The sequence below is a fragment of the Erpetoichthys calabaricus genome, chromosome 9 (assembly GCF_900747795.2).
Source record: "Erpetoichthys calabaricus chromosome 9, fErpCal1.3, whole genome shotgun sequence".
Taxonomy (NCBI): domain Eukaryota; kingdom Metazoa; phylum Chordata; class Cladistia; order Polypteriformes; family Polypteridae; genus Erpetoichthys; species Erpetoichthys calabaricus.
Genome location: NC_041402.2, coordinates 63,715,350 through 63,733,353, shown reverse-complemented (window position 1 = coordinate 63,733,353; position 18,004 = coordinate 63,715,350). Strand labels below are relative to the sequence as shown.

Sequence of the window (18,004 nt, the reverse complement as noted above, 5' to 3'; positions counted from 1 at the left end):
AAGCTCTCTACATTTGGACTATATACATTTTATCTGTAGTCTTTGTCCCAGACCAAGTTAACTCTTGATGCCATGAATTAATATTCAGTATGTAAGTGTGTTACATTTTTTTACACAAGTGAATTAATAAGTATTTTTCTTTTGTCTACTTACTAATATTGCCTAATTTCCTACTCCACATGTATAGTTAAAATGTCAGGTTTCAATGTAATTAAAGGGCATTATAAATTAAATTCTGATATTCATGTATATGAATAGATGGGGGAACCTGGAAATGGTAAATTATATGGATTTCATGTAAAATAAAGGAGGCAAATCCAACACTTGTAAAAATTTACAATGACTCAAACAAACACCATATAACTGGTTTGTAATAAATAAAATCTATCTGACAAGCATCAGCTTGTAGATGAACCAATATGTATTTTTATGACAAAAGAAGCTCAGTCAAATCACAAAAGCAACTCTCAGATATAGGGATGCACCGATACCAAAACGGGTATCTGGTATCGGCCTCGATACCACATTTTCTAAAGTACTCGTACTCGTTAAAAGTCCCCCGATACCGGGGACCGATACCACGGTCTGAGAAATGTCTATGTTTGAGCGGCGTGTAAGGGGTTAATCACGGGCGCCAAGTGCCCGCCCCCAGGCCCCGGCTGCAGCTCAGAGCGGGGAGAAGGCGAGGCGAGACATGTCAGCCGTGTGGAACTATTTCAAAGTGAATAAAGACGACAAAACAAAAGGCGGACTGCAAATTGTGCTCAGCGAAATTGTCCAGAGGAGGCTCAAAAGGTAGCGCATTTAACACAAGTAATTTAATCAAGCACCTAAAATCCCAACACGACAACGAGTACAAGGAGTTTACCCACGCTTCTAAACCAACACAACCCACGCTGCAGCAAACTTTTGCAAGACGAGAGAAAATGTCCACAGACAATCCACGTGCTGTGAAAATAACACAGGCAATTATCGAGTACATTGCATTGAGTGACCAGCCACTCTCGGAGGTAGAAAATGTGGGATTCCTGCGTCTCCTCCATGTTCTGGAGCCCAGATATGATGTCCCAAGCCGCCGCTACATGACTGACACGGAGCTGCCTAAACTACACGACTCCGTGAAAAAACATATCCACAGCCTACTGCAAGCTTCCTCTGCGTTTAGTTTCACCACGGATATTTGGACAAGCAGTGTTAGCCCCGTGTCGCTAATTAGCCTAACCTCCCAGTGGATAGACGAGAGTTTCACACCGCAACGAGCCATATTACATGCGAAACAATTCCGCGGCTTGCACACCAGCCAGGCTATAGCGGATGTGTTTGAGGAAATGCTCCAGACATGGGGTATACCTAAAACATCAGTACATGTTGTGCTTCGTGACAATGCCAAAAACATGATTAAAGCCATGAATGACGCAGGGCTCCCAAGTCTGCCGTGTGTCACGCACACGCTCCAACTGGCTGTTCACGAGGGCTTATTAGCACAGAGGAGCACAGCTGATGCTATAGCAGTGGGGCGGAAAATAGTTGGGCATTTTAAACATTCCGCCTTAGCCTACTCCCGCCTCGAGGACATTCAGGGACAGCTCAACCAGCCAATAAAGAGACTGCAGCAGGACGTACAGACGTGCTGGAACAGCACGTATTACATGCTCCAGTCCCTCATTGAGCAAAAGCGAGTGCTGGGGGTGTATGTGTCCGAGCATGAACTCCCAGTCCCTGACTATCTCACCGCTCACCAATGGGCTCTTATGGAGAAGACTGTTGCCATCCTCGCCCCCGTTGAGGAACTAACTAAAAAAGTGAGCAGCTACGACGCACTAGCCTCTGATGTCATCCCAGCTGTGACTGTGCTAGTGAGACTTCTAAACAGAGAAACAGACGAGGACCACGGCGTCAAGACAATGAAAGCAACCTTACTGGCAGCTGTCAAGAAGCGCTTCAGTGACGTCGAGACCAACCCACTGTACTTCATCTCCACCATACTTGACCCAAGGTAAAGTCAATGATAAACAACAGTACTAAATGTAAGATTAATTTCCATCTGAAATATTATATTATATTTTTGTAACTAAAATACACAAATACAAATGTATGCAATATATATAATATGAAATATATTTCCCTTATTACTACCAGAAAGCCAAATGGCTGGCATTTGTGACAGTGGTTTAGGGGAAACTAAAATCAGTCCTATTTTTCCACATATTAATACATTCATGAATTTTGTTCAGGTATAAAGATCGCTTCTTCTCCAACAACACTGCTCCGGAGGCCAAGCTGCACCTGAAGCAGGAGCTGCAGATGATGTCCAGAGCTGAGGCAGAGGGGAGTCGGGCAGAAGCTGCAGAACCTCCTGCTAAACTGTTCCTCAAGGCCCAGGCCAGCACTAGCAGCAGTCTGGACACTGTATTTGAAGAAATCGCTAAGGAGCAGCCCCAGGTAGCACAGCCGCTGGCAGCAGGTGCTGCCATTGAGCTCGACACATACCTCGGAGAGGCCCCAAGCCCTCGTGATGACAGTCCTCTGAAGTACTGGGGTGTCAACAAAATCAGGTTCCCCACTTTGGCTAAAATGGCCCAGAAATACCTCTCAGCCCCATGTAGCAGTGTGGAAAGTGAAAGGCTTTTTAGCTCAGTGTCACACATTATAGATGAAAACAGAAACAGGCTGACTGCTGATAATGCAGAAAAGCTACTTTTCTTAAAAAAAAACCTGCCACTCACTTTTTCTAAATAGGCTCCATTAAGTGAGTCGTCTTAGACTTGATGTTAATACCTACCTCAGTTGCACTGATTGCCACAGTTCTATGTTGGTGGATGTTGTTAGTTTATTCAAATATTGTGCACTAAATAGCAAAGATGTTTATTAATGCTCCTTGTGTTGTCCAAAGCGGCAGAGTTTACAACAAACTGAAAAAAATACTTGAGTTGCACTGTCACTGTTTAAATTTTTTTTTATAATTATTTATTCTGTAATATGTTGCATACAACATGCTTTTCATTTTAAATAAATGTTCTTAATTCCAAACTAGTCCCTTGTTTTTTTTGTTAAATTATATGACTAAAGCTGTTACCTGTAAATTTAAATCATGTTTTTATTAAGTACTCGGTATCGGCAAGTACTCGGTATCGGCGAGTACTGAAATGCAAGTACTCGTACTCGTTTTCCAAAAAAGTGGTATTGGTGCATCCCTACTCACATAGCAATGTTAGCAGCTATCACGTTGGCAAATTTAAAAAAACAATCTCAAATTTCTAAAATGGATAGCTTTAATTTAAAAAAATGTTTACTGAAGTGAGCTAGCAATGCAAGAAATGGTTTAATTGTTGAAATGTAAAACATAAAATGATAAATACACCAACACTATTAAATGTACTCCTTCAAACTAGAGTTTTTATATGTACTTATATGTACATATTTCACATACTTTATACTTGTAGCTTGTACAACTAGCACAAAATATGAGAGCTAAATAAGGAAAAAAGTCAGGTGACGCACAAACGTCTGCAGGAACTGAACAGAGTCTAAATTGTGTAAAATATGATTCAATGTTTTGTGGTTTCACAACAACAAACTCAATAAACATAGCAAACACATATCCAAAATCATTATTATGATTATTTTCTTGATAAACATGGCTTTTCAAAAAATAATTAAAAAAATATTTAACACGGTTTGTTAGCTTATCTCAGCTATTGTTTAATGCACCGACAGTTGTCAATGACGAGATGCACATATAAAACCAAAGACTAATAAATTCATATGACACAGCTAATTCAGAAGGGATATGAAAATGATATCATGCTCTGTAGAATGAAGCCCCGGAGTGAGCCTCCCTACCAATAAGCAGGACACTACAGAACCTAAAGGAAACCAACTGGTCCAAGTGTGTGTCTGTGAATAAAACCACTTTAATTAAGGAGTCATACCATAAAAGGGTAAAAAGGAGGGAGGGAAAACCTGACTGCAAAGGTCAATTTCTATTAGATAACAATTCTCCTAATTTCAATTATATATTGTCATCATTGTCAAAAAGAGTACTGCAGCACAATTTAGAGCACTAACAGAATCAAGAACTCAGCACAGAGATTAGATTTTACTTTCTTTAACATTAAAATGAAGCTATTGATTTCCAAGTTATGCATAAAATGCTTATGAATTCAAAAATATGGAACATGACATCTAAATTAAACTTTAAATTTATATCATTCAAGTTATAGAACATGACAAGGTGATACTAAGCAATAGGCCAAAAGAATTTTACTTAACTTTGTTAACTAATCAAGCTTAAAAATTACAATATGCATCAATACATAGTTTTTAGGAGATAAAAATGTTTTTTAATCATCTAAAACATGCATTTCTTCAGATAAAGATGATTTTTTTAAAACTGTTGGAAGAATTTTCTAAAGGTATTGAGTCTGTTTGATCATCTTTTTGAAATGCGCTGCTTCATGTCATAATTCACAGATCATTTTGCTTGGAAAACCTAACATTAACAAACAACCTCTACTCACATAAAAACATTTGCTTGTCAAATTTGTAAGGTACACTTGTGATAATTAAGGTAAACAAGTTTCTCCACTCACTATAACTACAGTACAACCTTCATAATGACCTTGGCCTGCTAGAAGGATTGTGTTAACTAGTGATCTTTAGAGCCATGATATATAAAAAAAAAATAAAAAAATTTCTGCTACTGATAACTACCCTTATAAATTTATCTTATACTAGCAAAATACCCGCGCTTCGCAGCGGCGAAGTACTGCTTTAAAATTTTAAATAATAAACTGAGGGAAAATGTACCAATAATTATTTGTTAAGGATCTCTTTGTATACCACGTTGTCAGTTCGCCCCTCCGGTTGTAATATGACCAAGCTGTGTGCTGAGCTTACTCTTGAGCATGCAACGTATAGTTGGCCATGTGAAAAGCAATCTTGCCTCAAATCAATGCCAACCTTTTGTAGGGTCTGTCCCTGAGACGTATTAATTGTCATTGTGAAGCAGAGCCTTACTGGAAATTGGAGGCGTTTGAATTGAAATGGGAGATCAGAGGGTATAACGGGGATGCCAGGAATAAAAACTCTCTCCCCTGAGCCACCGCCAGTGAAAATAGTTGCCTCAATTAGGTTCTTTTGCAGGCATGTGACCTGATGTCTCGTGCCATTACAAAGTTTCGGTGGCTGTAAGTTTCTCAGTAACATTATTGGTGCCCCAACCTTCAAAATTAGATTATGCTCAGGAGTGCCTGGAGGATTCAGAGTGTGGACTGAGCTGCAGGCTATGGACATATATATGTATGTAAGTAGGATTCAGTTAGCATTGGGAACCCACGTACCAAATTTCTTGAAGATGGGCCCATTAAGTAACAAAGACCGTTGGAAAGTTCAATATGGCGGCCGACAGTGGTGTCATACCACCGAAATAAGTACGTACATCGGTTTCGGTTAGCGCAGGGAAGCCGTCTACCAAATTTCGTGAAGATGGGGCCATAAATAAGAAAGTTTAACATGGCGGACGTTGTTGACCGTTATGACCGTTACGTGTAGAATTTCGAAATGCAACCTGCTTAACTTTTGTAAGTAAACTATAAGGAATGAGCCTGCCAAATTTCAGCCTTCTACCTACACAGGAAGCTGGAGAGTTAGTGATGAGTGAGTCAGTGAGGGTTTTGCCTTTTATTAGTATAGATGTATATGTGTATGTATATATGTGTGTGTGTGTATATATATATATATATATATATATATATATATATATTGCAATATTTGATCGTAAATGCCTTTTTGCTGAAGCGTTAGCTTAGGAATATTTGATTGCACATATTACAAAAGATCACCCGTGTTGTAATTTTGTTCACAACGCAATTCTACATCGAACGAAGCAGGAGCAGATCGATTCGGTGATGGCATTCCCATTTGATTGAGAACTTTGTTCGCGATTTCTAAGCACAAATCTTCAATCATTATCACCGCTTAGTTGTAGATTTCTGCTGTGAAATCCATGTTTATATTTGAATTTTACTTGCGTATTCGACGGAAAATATCTTCAGCCATGTGCGATTTATATCTCTCCCATAAATGTGTTGAAGGTGAAGGAGAGCAGGTGGTCAGTATGATTGCAAACAATGCACGAATTTGATTTGGATGTGACGTGTTGTACGCGTCATTAATGTATACATCCCAGTGTCGGTCATCTCCAATAAATTCAGAGCTTGACATGTATTTCGGAAAATGCCATGTGTAACGCCGTTGACAATTCACAATTGCTGGAAAGACGTTGGACCGGGCACATTTACCAACAGCATGTGAACAAAGAAGCATTCATCTTGATTGGGATGCACGGTGTACAGTCTGCCTATCGTAGTTTCTTTGAATATGCCAGGTTCTCTGTTGACTAGCTCTCCTCGTTTGCGTTGTTCAAATGATTTTCTACTCCCATTCCATGTGTAATACGTAGGCACTTCCGAATACAGCAGTGTTTTCGCAAACACGTCATTTTGACATAACGTAAAGAAAGCAGTTAACGTTGTAGCCGGTGGATTGAGGGCTATTTGGTGCATATTTGCAGCTGTGAAATAAACGCGTTGTCCATTTTCTAGATGTACTGCTAAGTGAACAACATCTGGACTTCGTTCATGTATGGGAAATGAAAGAATTCGCCATACAGCTTCATTGCTGCTTATGTATCTTCCAGCCTAATACTGTGCGATTTCATCGATAGGTATGACCGCATTCCTATCACTTCTTTCTAGTTGCACACCAAAAACTGACATGTCGCTGCCTTTATTCACGTACTTACAAATGTATTTGATCGAAACATTGGAATAGAATCGTAAAATGTTTAGTATAGCGTGTGTTGCTTTTACGTCCAACAGATGGCGCTGTGTTTTCAAAAAAAAGCATGTTTTTACCTGTCACAGGTGTGACATCTATATAATATGTATATAAAAACACGCGCGTATTCAAATGCAACGTTATGTCAAAATTTCAAAGCAATCGGTGAAGAAGTTTGGGAGATTTAAGGTTTTGAACAAACGAACATTTAAACTTTTATTTATATAGATGTATATATATATATATATATATATATATATATATATATATATATATATATATATATATATATATATATATATATATATATATATATATATATATATATATATATATATGTATATATATATGGTTTTGGCAGCCAAGCGCTTTTTTTCCAACCTAGAAGACCGCTCTTGAGATCCGTTTAATCGCCTCGTTGATTGCATGTCTTCCAAGGTACTTTCAATACCCATTTCCTGCACCGAGTCATCTCCCCTTTTATGAGTGACTGTGTTAGTGGCCGTACTTCGTACAAGTCTTTGAACGCACTGAATACTTGTAACTGGTGTCGCCCGTCGGCTACTTTCAACAGGGAATGGAAGCAATCGTCGAGTAACAAAAATTATTTGTAAGTGATTTCGCATTGAAGAAATAGTAAAAACTTGATCACTTGGGTCAATACCTAAAGAAATACACACAGCAAATGCAACTGAGAATACACCAGAATCTGTATGATGTAATTGTTGCTGCGGGTCTTCATAAACTATGGGAGGTTTGTAAGGAAACAGAGCAGCTTCGTTTCCTTCATGCTTTTCGGTGAGGTTGAATTTTTTATCAGCATTTAAACTGTCATAGACATGAATTACAGCACCATCATAATAGGTACACACCCAGTGAGTCACTCGTTCAGTAGCTGCGGAAGGTAATATTTGAATATGTTTTGTGTTTTGTGGAATGGGCATTATAGGTATGTCAGGAGTCTACATTAGCAAAACCTCTTGAGGTTGGAAAATTGTATGCGCAGCTAAAATTTTGTTGAATTTGCTCATGTGATCTGTTGATAAATAATCATTATTTACCAACTCATTCATTGCAAAATCTGACAGTGGTAAGATCACTCCTTCCATAACACTAAACACAAACACTAAGTAGACACTAACACTAAAAAACGGCAACACCGCCGGGAAGAACACTAAATGAGATAAACTAAAAGTCTACTAAACTTCTTTATTATAACTGCTTTATTATAGCAGGTGAGGGGACGCTGGCACACGCTTGTTGTTGCCGCTCCTCCCTGTTAACAACACTTTCACAACAAACACAGCAAAATTCGCCTTAATTCTGCACTTTCTTAGGCTTGTTTTACTTTGTTTATTGTACGTATAGTTCATGGATAAAGCTGACTCGAATTGCATGGATTTGGCTTAATATTTACAGATTTTATGGACTCAACTTTACTGGTAACAGCTGAGTCTGTGGATCACGGGACGAGACCTACGAACATTTCTTTGTACCTGGCGATCTAGCACCTCGGAATGATCTGTCTCCATGATTATATTCGCTATGCTGATCTGCTCCCGTTTCATCTTACAGTACTTTACGACCCGGAACTGATCTGATGTTCATACTAACCTGGCTTATGGCTTCGGGGCGATCACGCCTGAAATTACCAAGCGTTACTGTTTATGGCTGTGTATTGGAACATCCAAATCCTGCTTCCTCTCGCCACTCACCTACGCTACCACACCCGCCTGTCCTACCGACTGCGTTGTGCTGTGCTGCTTCTACACTGCTATCAGCTAAGTATCACTCACTATTTTAGCGCTCCGAGTACTGAGAAAAGAGCTATATAAATGTAATGAATTATTATTATTTATTATTAAACACTAAAGTATAAAAACGAAGTAGAAAGTAACACTAAACTGCAACACCGGCACACCGCGTCTACTAAACACTAAGAAACGCTAAAGGAAAAAATACTATTCAGTAAGTAGGCCTACCGCGTCTACTAAACAGTAAATCAGTAAAGGAGAAAGGACTAACCACGTCAGCTGCGGAGCTCAGCTCGGAGCGAAATGAAGTGAATGAAATGAGGTGAATGGGAGGGGAGATGATCACGTGACTCCAACACCCGCCTTAACTCTCCGTCCCTCCACAAACACAGCCACACGGATACCAACTCTCCTTTATATGTATAGACAAGGCATCTAATACAGGTCAAATCCTGTTATAGCGAATACCAAAGTCACAAAATTTTCAAAATAACATATACTTTTTGTTGGCCTGAACAAACATTCATACAACATCATGTTTAACAGATTTCATTTTAACAAAATGTAAATTTCAGTATAATTAATATTTTTTCGAACAAAAATGGCCAACGAAGATAATCATGCGATGCTAAAAAATACTTCATGCCACGCTTACAATTCTGCAGCATCTTGGAAACCATTTAACAATTTGTTTCTTTCTTGTTAGACCAAAAGAAAGTGACAATCTGATGCGAAATTTTCAGTTTTGGGCAGTCTCATGACATCATTCAGGTACAGCTGAAATTGGAGTCTGGGCTCCACCGAGCATCGGCGTGGGTAGTTGTGTCATGTGCGGATATTGTTCAAGTTTCATAGCACTTCCCAAAGTTTTCACTGTATAGAGAAGGCTCAAGATTTAATTAAAAAAATCAGAGCTGTTACTTCAGCACTCAAGCACATGAGATAGGAGCCAAGACATAGGCTATTGTCCTGCTTTAGTTCCCATCTTCAGATAAGACCACCACCAGCTGCTCAGACCACCAATGAGGCAGACCAGGAGAGTGTGAGGAAGGAACAACTGGTCAAACCCCGGTGTTAAATGTTCTAAACCCTGTGTGACAAGCACATGGTATGCCTGATCCTACAGAGGACAACCAATTACTTTGCCCTTGGTTTACTGTTTACCAGATGCAGCAAAGCAGCTACTGAGCTGTCCTTGCATCGCTGTCGTTAACCATGGCAATCCCCAGCAACCCTTGTCACAAAAGTATATGCATTTTCCCCATATTCGATATAAAATTTTCACTATAACGAAATATTTTTATGGTCAAATGAATTTCACTATAACAGGATTCCACCTGTATTATGTGATATCCCATAATGGTTATATGCAAACTGGTAGTATTGGGTGTGAAGATGCAATGTTGAGGAATATCCTGGGTTAAAACCAGGAAGGAAAAGGATGAAAGTCAAGATCAATACCGAATAGGAAAAAATATTAATAAAAACAAAAGTACTTTCTTTTTTTTGACATGGTGTGTGGGATTTTTTTAAGGGAATGATGGGATAGCCAGTGGTATTTTCATTGGCTTACATTGCTTGTTTTGAACATGATTGAAACGTTCATTTTTTAAAAATTTGTTCCTATTATTGATCAGAAATAAAAAATGATTTAAAAAAGTACTTAAGGATGCATTTTTCAAAATGAGTTTGCACTTTGTTTTTAAGTTTGAAATTGCTACTGAACACACATTTAATTTCATTTTCCTGAAAAATATAAAAGAGTAACTATAACTAATGTGTTAATCAAAAAATGGAATATTATAAGCAAATTTAGTGCAACTCCAAAAGCACTCTATAGTAATGTATAGTATAAGTATAGTATTGTTGGAAGTTTACAGTTGTATTAAATGTGACTCACAACTACAGCTACATGCCCTCCTATCTTGTTGAACAATTTGTTTTTTTTTTTGTTTTTTTTAATTCAAAATGTTAAAAGGCCAAAAGCTAAAAAAAAAAGGTTTTTCCAGATAATAATCTTGGATATCTTAAAGAGTGCTGTATGATTCTTAATATCTTAAAATGACACATTTAAATAAAATACGTATTTCAGCCATTTTGTGACCCTTAACTAGACGGGGTAGAAGCAAAAAAAAAAAAAAAAATCCATGAATGGACAGCCTCCTTTACCACCTTCTCTAAATATTTTTCAGTTTTAAAGAAAACAAAAGTTATACTGCACTGTAAGATGTATTTAAGGGTACTGTTAGATTCTACAAAATTAAAGCACATTTAAAATAAATACATAAAAGAAGTATTAAACAGGAAAATAACAACTAAACTGGGTTCTTTATAATTGTTTTATCTTTTCTCAAAAGGCTGTATATCACATACTCTACCACAAGGGGCCAGTAGATGGCAGTTTGAAAACAAAAGGAGTCCTTTTCCTAGGCAAAAAGTAAACGATCATCTTCCATTAGAAATGGAAGTATATATAATATTTATGTAAATCATTTAAGCATCACTGGAGTATCATGCTGAATGGCATCTGCTTAAACACAGCAAAGTGATAACAGGGACTTTCTAAAGAATAAAATATAGAAGTGTAATAAAACTTCAAAATAATTATTTTAACAATACCTATAAATAAACTGACTTAAATCTTTCAAGCTGAACAGGGGTTGGAAGAGTGAAAAGCAGAGTAGTCAAAATTCAAATAGTTAAAAAAAAAAAAAAAAAAACTACTCTTAACGAAGTGCTCTCAACCTGACAGAGCACACACACCAGATTCAGTTCTGTGTACAAAAATGAAGGGGTCTGAATACTTTCCAAAGGCACTGTAGAATGCAATTAATAATAAAAACATATTAGCTACACTGTTGGGTACGGTTTTAGAAAATTAAAAACATTTGACATTTTACTTCTATCGGCGTACTCCAGTTTCCTCTCACAGTACAAAGACATGCAGGTTAGGTGCATTGGCGATTATAAATTGTCCCTATTGTGTGCTTGGTGTGTGTGTGCACACCCTGCGGTGGGCTGGCGCCCTGCCCTGGGTTTGTTTCCTGCCTTGCACCCTGTTTTGGCTGGGATTGGCTCCAGCAGACCACCGTGACCCTGTAGTTGGGATATAGCAGGTTGGATAATGGATGGATGGATGCAACATTTTCCATCCAAAATTCCTAATATGTACACTTAAGTATAGTCTGTGTTTCCTGGAGGAAAAAAATAACTGAATATTTTTCATAATTTTGGCAGGCCTGGTTTTTGGTTCCAAAAACAGCTCTGTATCACAATATTAGTTCCTTGCTACATATCTCAACGTCTATGAGTTTGCCAAACCTGTTTATATATGCTTTGTAGTAGAAAGATAATGCTCCAAGATTATGGTGTTCCGGGGCTACTATTACATGTCCCCTGGTTCCCATAACTGTACAGCAGAAGTAGAGTTCAGGCTAATAATTTAAATGTAATGTTTGACTTCACCAGCATTAAGATCTGTTGAGGTTTGGAGGGTATACCAATTTGGCAAACAGATTACTTTATTTGTGCTTTTTGTATATGATACTGTTGTCTCTGCCTTGGATGCTACCCTGGTTCATATTTAACCAATTCACAAATTAGAGTAGTGGAATTCCAAGTGAGAACTGGCACCTATACATCAGAGGCAAAAAATACAAAAAAAAAACCCCAAAAGGCTCCCTACAAGGTTATGTGAGAGCAACTAAACTGTTTGTGAACAAGAGGCTCTGAGGTATCTCCATTTCATTAAGTAAAGACTTAATCATGGGACTGATTAATGACTGAAAATAATGTTAAGTTTGCAAGCACTGCCCCAGACTGGTTTATGAAACAGGTGCAAAGAACATTGGAAAAAGTGACTGAAAGACACATTTCTCAAGCCAAGTGGACAACATATGATTTCTGCACAGGAATGCAGACAGAATGAAAACTGCATTCATGGAAAGACAGAATGCAGTCTTTCCATGACAGAAAATGCGCTCAACGGTATATGTAGACTACTGAGTAGAACAGGTACTTACATGGACCATGACAAAGCTTCTTGAGATGTTACAAGTAGATCACTGGCTACCTCCCACAGAAGCTGTACCAGGCCCAGCCCGAGATCCACGGGTAGATCCAGAAAACTGTTAAAGTACTATGCATCTCTGGAGGACTGGAATTGCCTGACAATTCCCTATGATTGCCTTCAGACGGTTGTGCAGGAAAGTTTGACAAATTAGGGAAAAAAAGGGGAAAATGCTAATACAGGAACACTTCACATACTATTGAGAAAAGATTTCCACTTGCACAGACTTGAATTCACTCTACATCAAATCTTAGATGGACAAGCAGGAAAATATTCCATGGTGAGATGTACATGCAAGGCTGATAAGACAGAATGCTGGTACTTTAGTCACCTTAATGCTATAGCAAAAGATACATAACTTGCAAACAACCACCTTATGAAAATTTAGGTATATAGAGGCACACAAAACTTTGGGCACCGTTGTTTAAAATGTCTGTTAACTGTAAATAATTAAGTGAGCAGATGATGAACTGATTACCAAAAGGCATAAAGTTAAAGATGAAAGTTAATCACTTCCTTTAAATTTAGAAAATCTCTTACCAGTACTGGGGCTTTACAATGCAGTCTATGGGGTAAGGAGGAAAAACTTAAAAACTTACCAAATATGTCAATTTTAAAAAACTAAACAGCTATCGAGTATTCATCCACGTCTTATGTTTATATACATATTGTAAAATAGTTTATACATGTCATTTTTGACCCCCCAAAAAAAAGACACTGTACAAAAAAAAAATATTATGAGATTTACCAATTTAAAAAAAAAAAAAAAAAAAAAAAAAAAAGAGGCAGCTGTGCATGATAAGGCTCAGCGCTTAGTCTTCCTGCACAACAACCTTTCATCCCATGAGGGGGCGGTTTCTTTCTGACAGACAAAATCACAGTAAACGTTTTGTGTCACATTGTTGGTTTTGTTTTCATTTTATTCCGTACTAACATGAGAATTTGTACAAGTGAATAGAAAATGTATCCTTACCATGAGAAAAACAGTACCAGTATTATGTGATAAAATTAGTATTTCAAATCCATGTTTTGTTATCACAAAAATAAGTCGTAAACACAGATCAATATTTAACATGATTTGGCTTGGTAAATGAACATATTTGCTAAGTTTGTAAACTTTACCTCCATGCCGCATAAACTCTATTGTAAAGCACCAGAGCAGGAAGATACTTTTTTTAATTTATAGAAAGCACTAAACTTTTCGAACATAATTGTGCATGGCAAATACATATATACCATTTTTGTGAAGAAATAACTGACTTGAAAAACACTAAACTTATCCTTTAACACCTTATTTTCATCTTACAAACTACAAAGAAGAGGAATTTTTCTGAATATGAAGACCAAGTCTGGGATGATTTGCTAACTCATACCTTTACTGCTAAAACCTGTTCATCTCTTCAGTTCAACAAAATAGACCGTACTACATGCAGCAGGAACACCACATTGGTGACTGCTTACATTTCAGCATCATCCAACCCCACCCCAATTACTCTCAGTCGCTGCCCATATCACAACTAATGCATGGTTCACATGTAATGATTTATTATGGCTCCATGAACTTATCACATGTGCTGCTCAGATATCACCTTGCTTTACCTTGAGCATCCATTTCCTTAAATATGCTAGTTAAAGAGATAAAATTTAGGTACACAGCTTTATTAAACAATATTTAATGAAAGATGATGTCTTAAAGGGGGTTGTTTTATGACTAATACTATTAAAACTAATGCTGTTTATTTAAATTTAATCTGGTGTATATTAAGCAAAAAGTCAGTCAAAAAGTATACTTTTTTGTGAAGAATAACATTTATATTGACACCCATATTTCCTTACTCTTCTGAGTTAAAATATTATCAGATTCTACTTCTGTCATATTTTCACTATTTCACCATCTTTTAATATGCTAAAATGGAACACTCAAAACACTTAACATGATACTTAAATTTATAATATAATGAACTTTATCTGAGCTGTTAATAAAGTCCTGTCTAAACAGATGTACAATGTGACACAATGTTGTCAAGTGCACTGTATATAAGACTCAAGAACATTTCCTTTCATTTGAATAGAGGAGAGGTGTGGTATTTCTTCAATTTGTCACACAAGTATAAAAAAACACAACCGAAAAATTACAGGAAAAAGGTTCAATGCAAATTATTTAGAAAATACAATAAATTGTATGGTATTTAATAGGGTATAGCCACTTCTAATTATGTTTTTGGTTGAGTAGAGCATTGGTACCAATGTAATATTATACTCAAAAGTCTCCAAATATTACAGTGGCACACATATCCTGTTCTAACAATTAAACAAACCACAAATTAAATCTACAACCAGATACTGATGTACTGGCCAAATGGAAATCATTGATTTCAAGGATAATCTAATTTCCTTAACTGCTAGTTGACAGAAATGGTACCGCTGCATTTAAAAAGCATTAATAATTCCTCTACTGCTAGACTTTTAAATGCAGCCAGAGATAGACCCTTGATCCATTCTGCTAAATACATGAAAAGAAAAGAAGCTTATAGATTAAGGAGACAACCTGGCAAAGGAGACGAGGTGTGGTGAAAAGTAATCATTGGCCGATAGAATAATATAACGGATGATGATCACCAATGGAACATCATTGGGAAAACATCTCAGTGTCTGGTGCCTCCAAGAGAGAAAATCCCATGGATGTTCATACATCTTAACAAAGTAACAAAACACAGAAGACATGCCTTGATGCAGCTGGCAAATGTGGGGCTATGTTAATGTTAATCCACCTAGAGGGATCAATTTGGAAAACAGTTTAAATAAAAAAAAGAGAAGCTGAACTTGATGAGAAAAGACTGATAATTCATGGGGATAGTTAGTATAGCAAACCTGTTAAAGAGCAGAACTGAGCTTTTCAAAGATTAGAAGAAGTGATAGTAATAATAACTGAATCCAAGATAGGACTAGAAATGGAATATATTATTATCAAGAAAATATTATTTACAAATAAGTACAAGACACTGCTCACAAATTACCTGGGTGCCATGGCTTAATAAACTGGGATCCAAATTGAAAAACCCAACCAATAAGACCAAATGCAATTTTACATTGGTTAAAAAAAGAAAACATGATAGATAAGAAATCAAAAATCTTCAGTATCCCAAAATAAAACCAAAAAATGGAAAAAAAAACATGTATTTGGCTTTAAAAGAAATGTGTCTTCCATTGTGTGTGTAAACAAATCATTAGGACATTTCCTCATTTTTTACTCAGGTATGGTGCAAAAACAGTTCACACTTCATCTCATAATATATCAACCTAGCTATGAGCTAAGGACATGAGCTTGATGGACCGACTAGTCTTTTCTTGACTGTCAAACTTAAAATGTTTTAAATTAGAAATATTCAACTTTTGTTATTTGTTTAGATGTCTGTCTTATCTCAATGTTTGGAACTTGTGCTCAATTTACGGCCATGTAGCTTTATCTGTTGAATGTGCATGGTGTCAATGTGTACTAGTATTTTTATCCCCATTATAAAGTAAACCGGCTCAGAGTTTTAGAAATTCTGCCAACAAAATGTGTTTTGCATCTTAAAAGAAGTCCAAAAGACAATCGGAAAGCAAAGCTTATTAGACAAGCTTACAAACTTTTAAGACTACTGTACAATAACACTGTGGTAACAAAATGTTAAAAGGAATAGGTCTTTTATATTAAAATATAGCTAATATGAAACCCAATAAATCCCTCTACAATGAAATGTTCTTTAATATAAAACCCTTAAAATTAAGATAAAAGAGCAAATAAATTGAATTTCATATTACTACTCAATAACACCTTCATGAAAATAATGGAGTTAAATAATTATAATTGACTTTGCATAATACACTAAAGATTAAACAGTAAAAAGCAGAGTAAAGTTATTACCAGCTGTTACCAGATAAACTGGTGCAGGGGCTAACCTCCACCTACTCCGAGGTGTGAATGAGGCAACTGACTGACCCATTTGCACGTGAATGAGCGATCAGCCAAGGACCCCAATTAACGTTGGAGTGGCACATGCTCACTCACAAGTGCACCTGCACCCAGTCTGGGAATGCAGGCTCTGGGACTCCTGATTATTTAAAATTGCGCTTCGCCACAGGCCTCTTATCACAAAGATATACTGAAATAAATACTGAATCAGAGTAAGCATTAGCTATATACAAGAATATTGCAAGATATTGGGGGTGGTGCCCAGAATGAGCAAGGATAGCCAAATTAACCATTTGTGAGTTGAATACCCTGTAGAAAGAAACTATTATATGTGTGTTTGTTCTGGTATAGTTTAGTCTATAATGCTTGGCAGATAGGAGAAGTTCAAAAAGATTGTGGCATGGTTGAGGGATTCAGCAATGATTTTCCCTAAATGTTTCGTGACTTTGGAATAGTACTGGTCCTGTAAGGTTTAAAGACTGGTGTCAATAATCTTTTGGAAGATCTGATTATTTGTTGTCCTTGTCATACTTAGTTGCTGATCCAAACCACACTAATGGATGGGCATAGAACAGACTAGATGATTGCTGTGTAGAACTGAATTAGCATGTACAGTGATCCCCTGCTATATCGCGGTTCAGCTATCACACCCCCGCTACATCGCGGATTTATTAATATTATTATTATTAGTAGGGGCGTCGCTCGCCCACCCCCAGGTTTGGTTTACCAGATAAACAATTTAAAGAGATTATTTTCATAGGAATTGTTACATATGCATTATTTTCATTTTTACTTTAAAACTTTTGTAAAAACAATTATTTGTCCTTTATTTCCTGCCCCAGACATGGTTACATCTCTTTCTCGTGGCACATATAACGCTGCTTGCGTTGTGAATGGGGGGGTCTGAACGCACGCTAAAGAGATGCGATCGGTTCAGCTGTTGTCTTGCTGCTGCTGCTGTGTGTTGTGCTTGTCATGCTTTGCGTCAATCACTTAAAAGCCTGTACAGCAGCTATCCTTTTGCCACTTCGCGTCTCTGCCGCTCGCTTTGTGAAGGTGGGGAGCTGAACGGGGGGTGGTGATGGTGAGAGCTGATGCACGCTAAGGAGAAGTGCTCGGATCATCTGCTGGGTTTCTGCAGCTGCTGCTGACAAGCTGCATGTTCTGCTTGTTGTTGTTTTAAGAGCTGGGAGCACCTGAAGTTTGTCTGCCAAAAGCATTCCAACAACTGCTAGGTTCGATGTCAGTGAACGTGTTTTAAATTGTTTGTAAGTAGGGCGTGTCATCAAAGTGTTTGTCCGAGATGATCTGGTCTCGATCGCTCCACAGAGGCACGCTACGCTCCTGCCACTTTGCGTTGTGAAGGGGGGGAGCTGAATGCATGCT

At 37.4% G+C, this 18,004-nt stretch overlaps 2 protein-coding genes across 3 annotated transcripts in view; one reads left to right on the top strand and one right to left on the bottom strand.

Moving 5' to 3' along the window:
* uri1 (URI1 prefoldin like chaperone) overlaps positions 1-18,004 on the bottom strand; it is a 177,555-nt gene that overhangs the window by 119,555 nt on the left and 39,996 nt on the right. The gene's annotated exons all lie outside the window — the stretch shown is intronic.
* LOC114657782 (zinc finger BED domain-containing protein 4-like) lies at positions 1,720-3,035 on the top strand. The gene is made up of 2 exons (XM_028809671.2): positions 1,720-1,996; positions 2,235-3,035. The coding sequence occupies exons 1-2, from the start codon at positions 1,752-1,754 to the stop codon at positions 2,737-2,739; spliced, it is 750 nt and encodes a 249-aa protein (XP_028665504.2). The 5' UTR covers positions 1,720-1,751; the 3' UTR covers positions 2,740-3,035.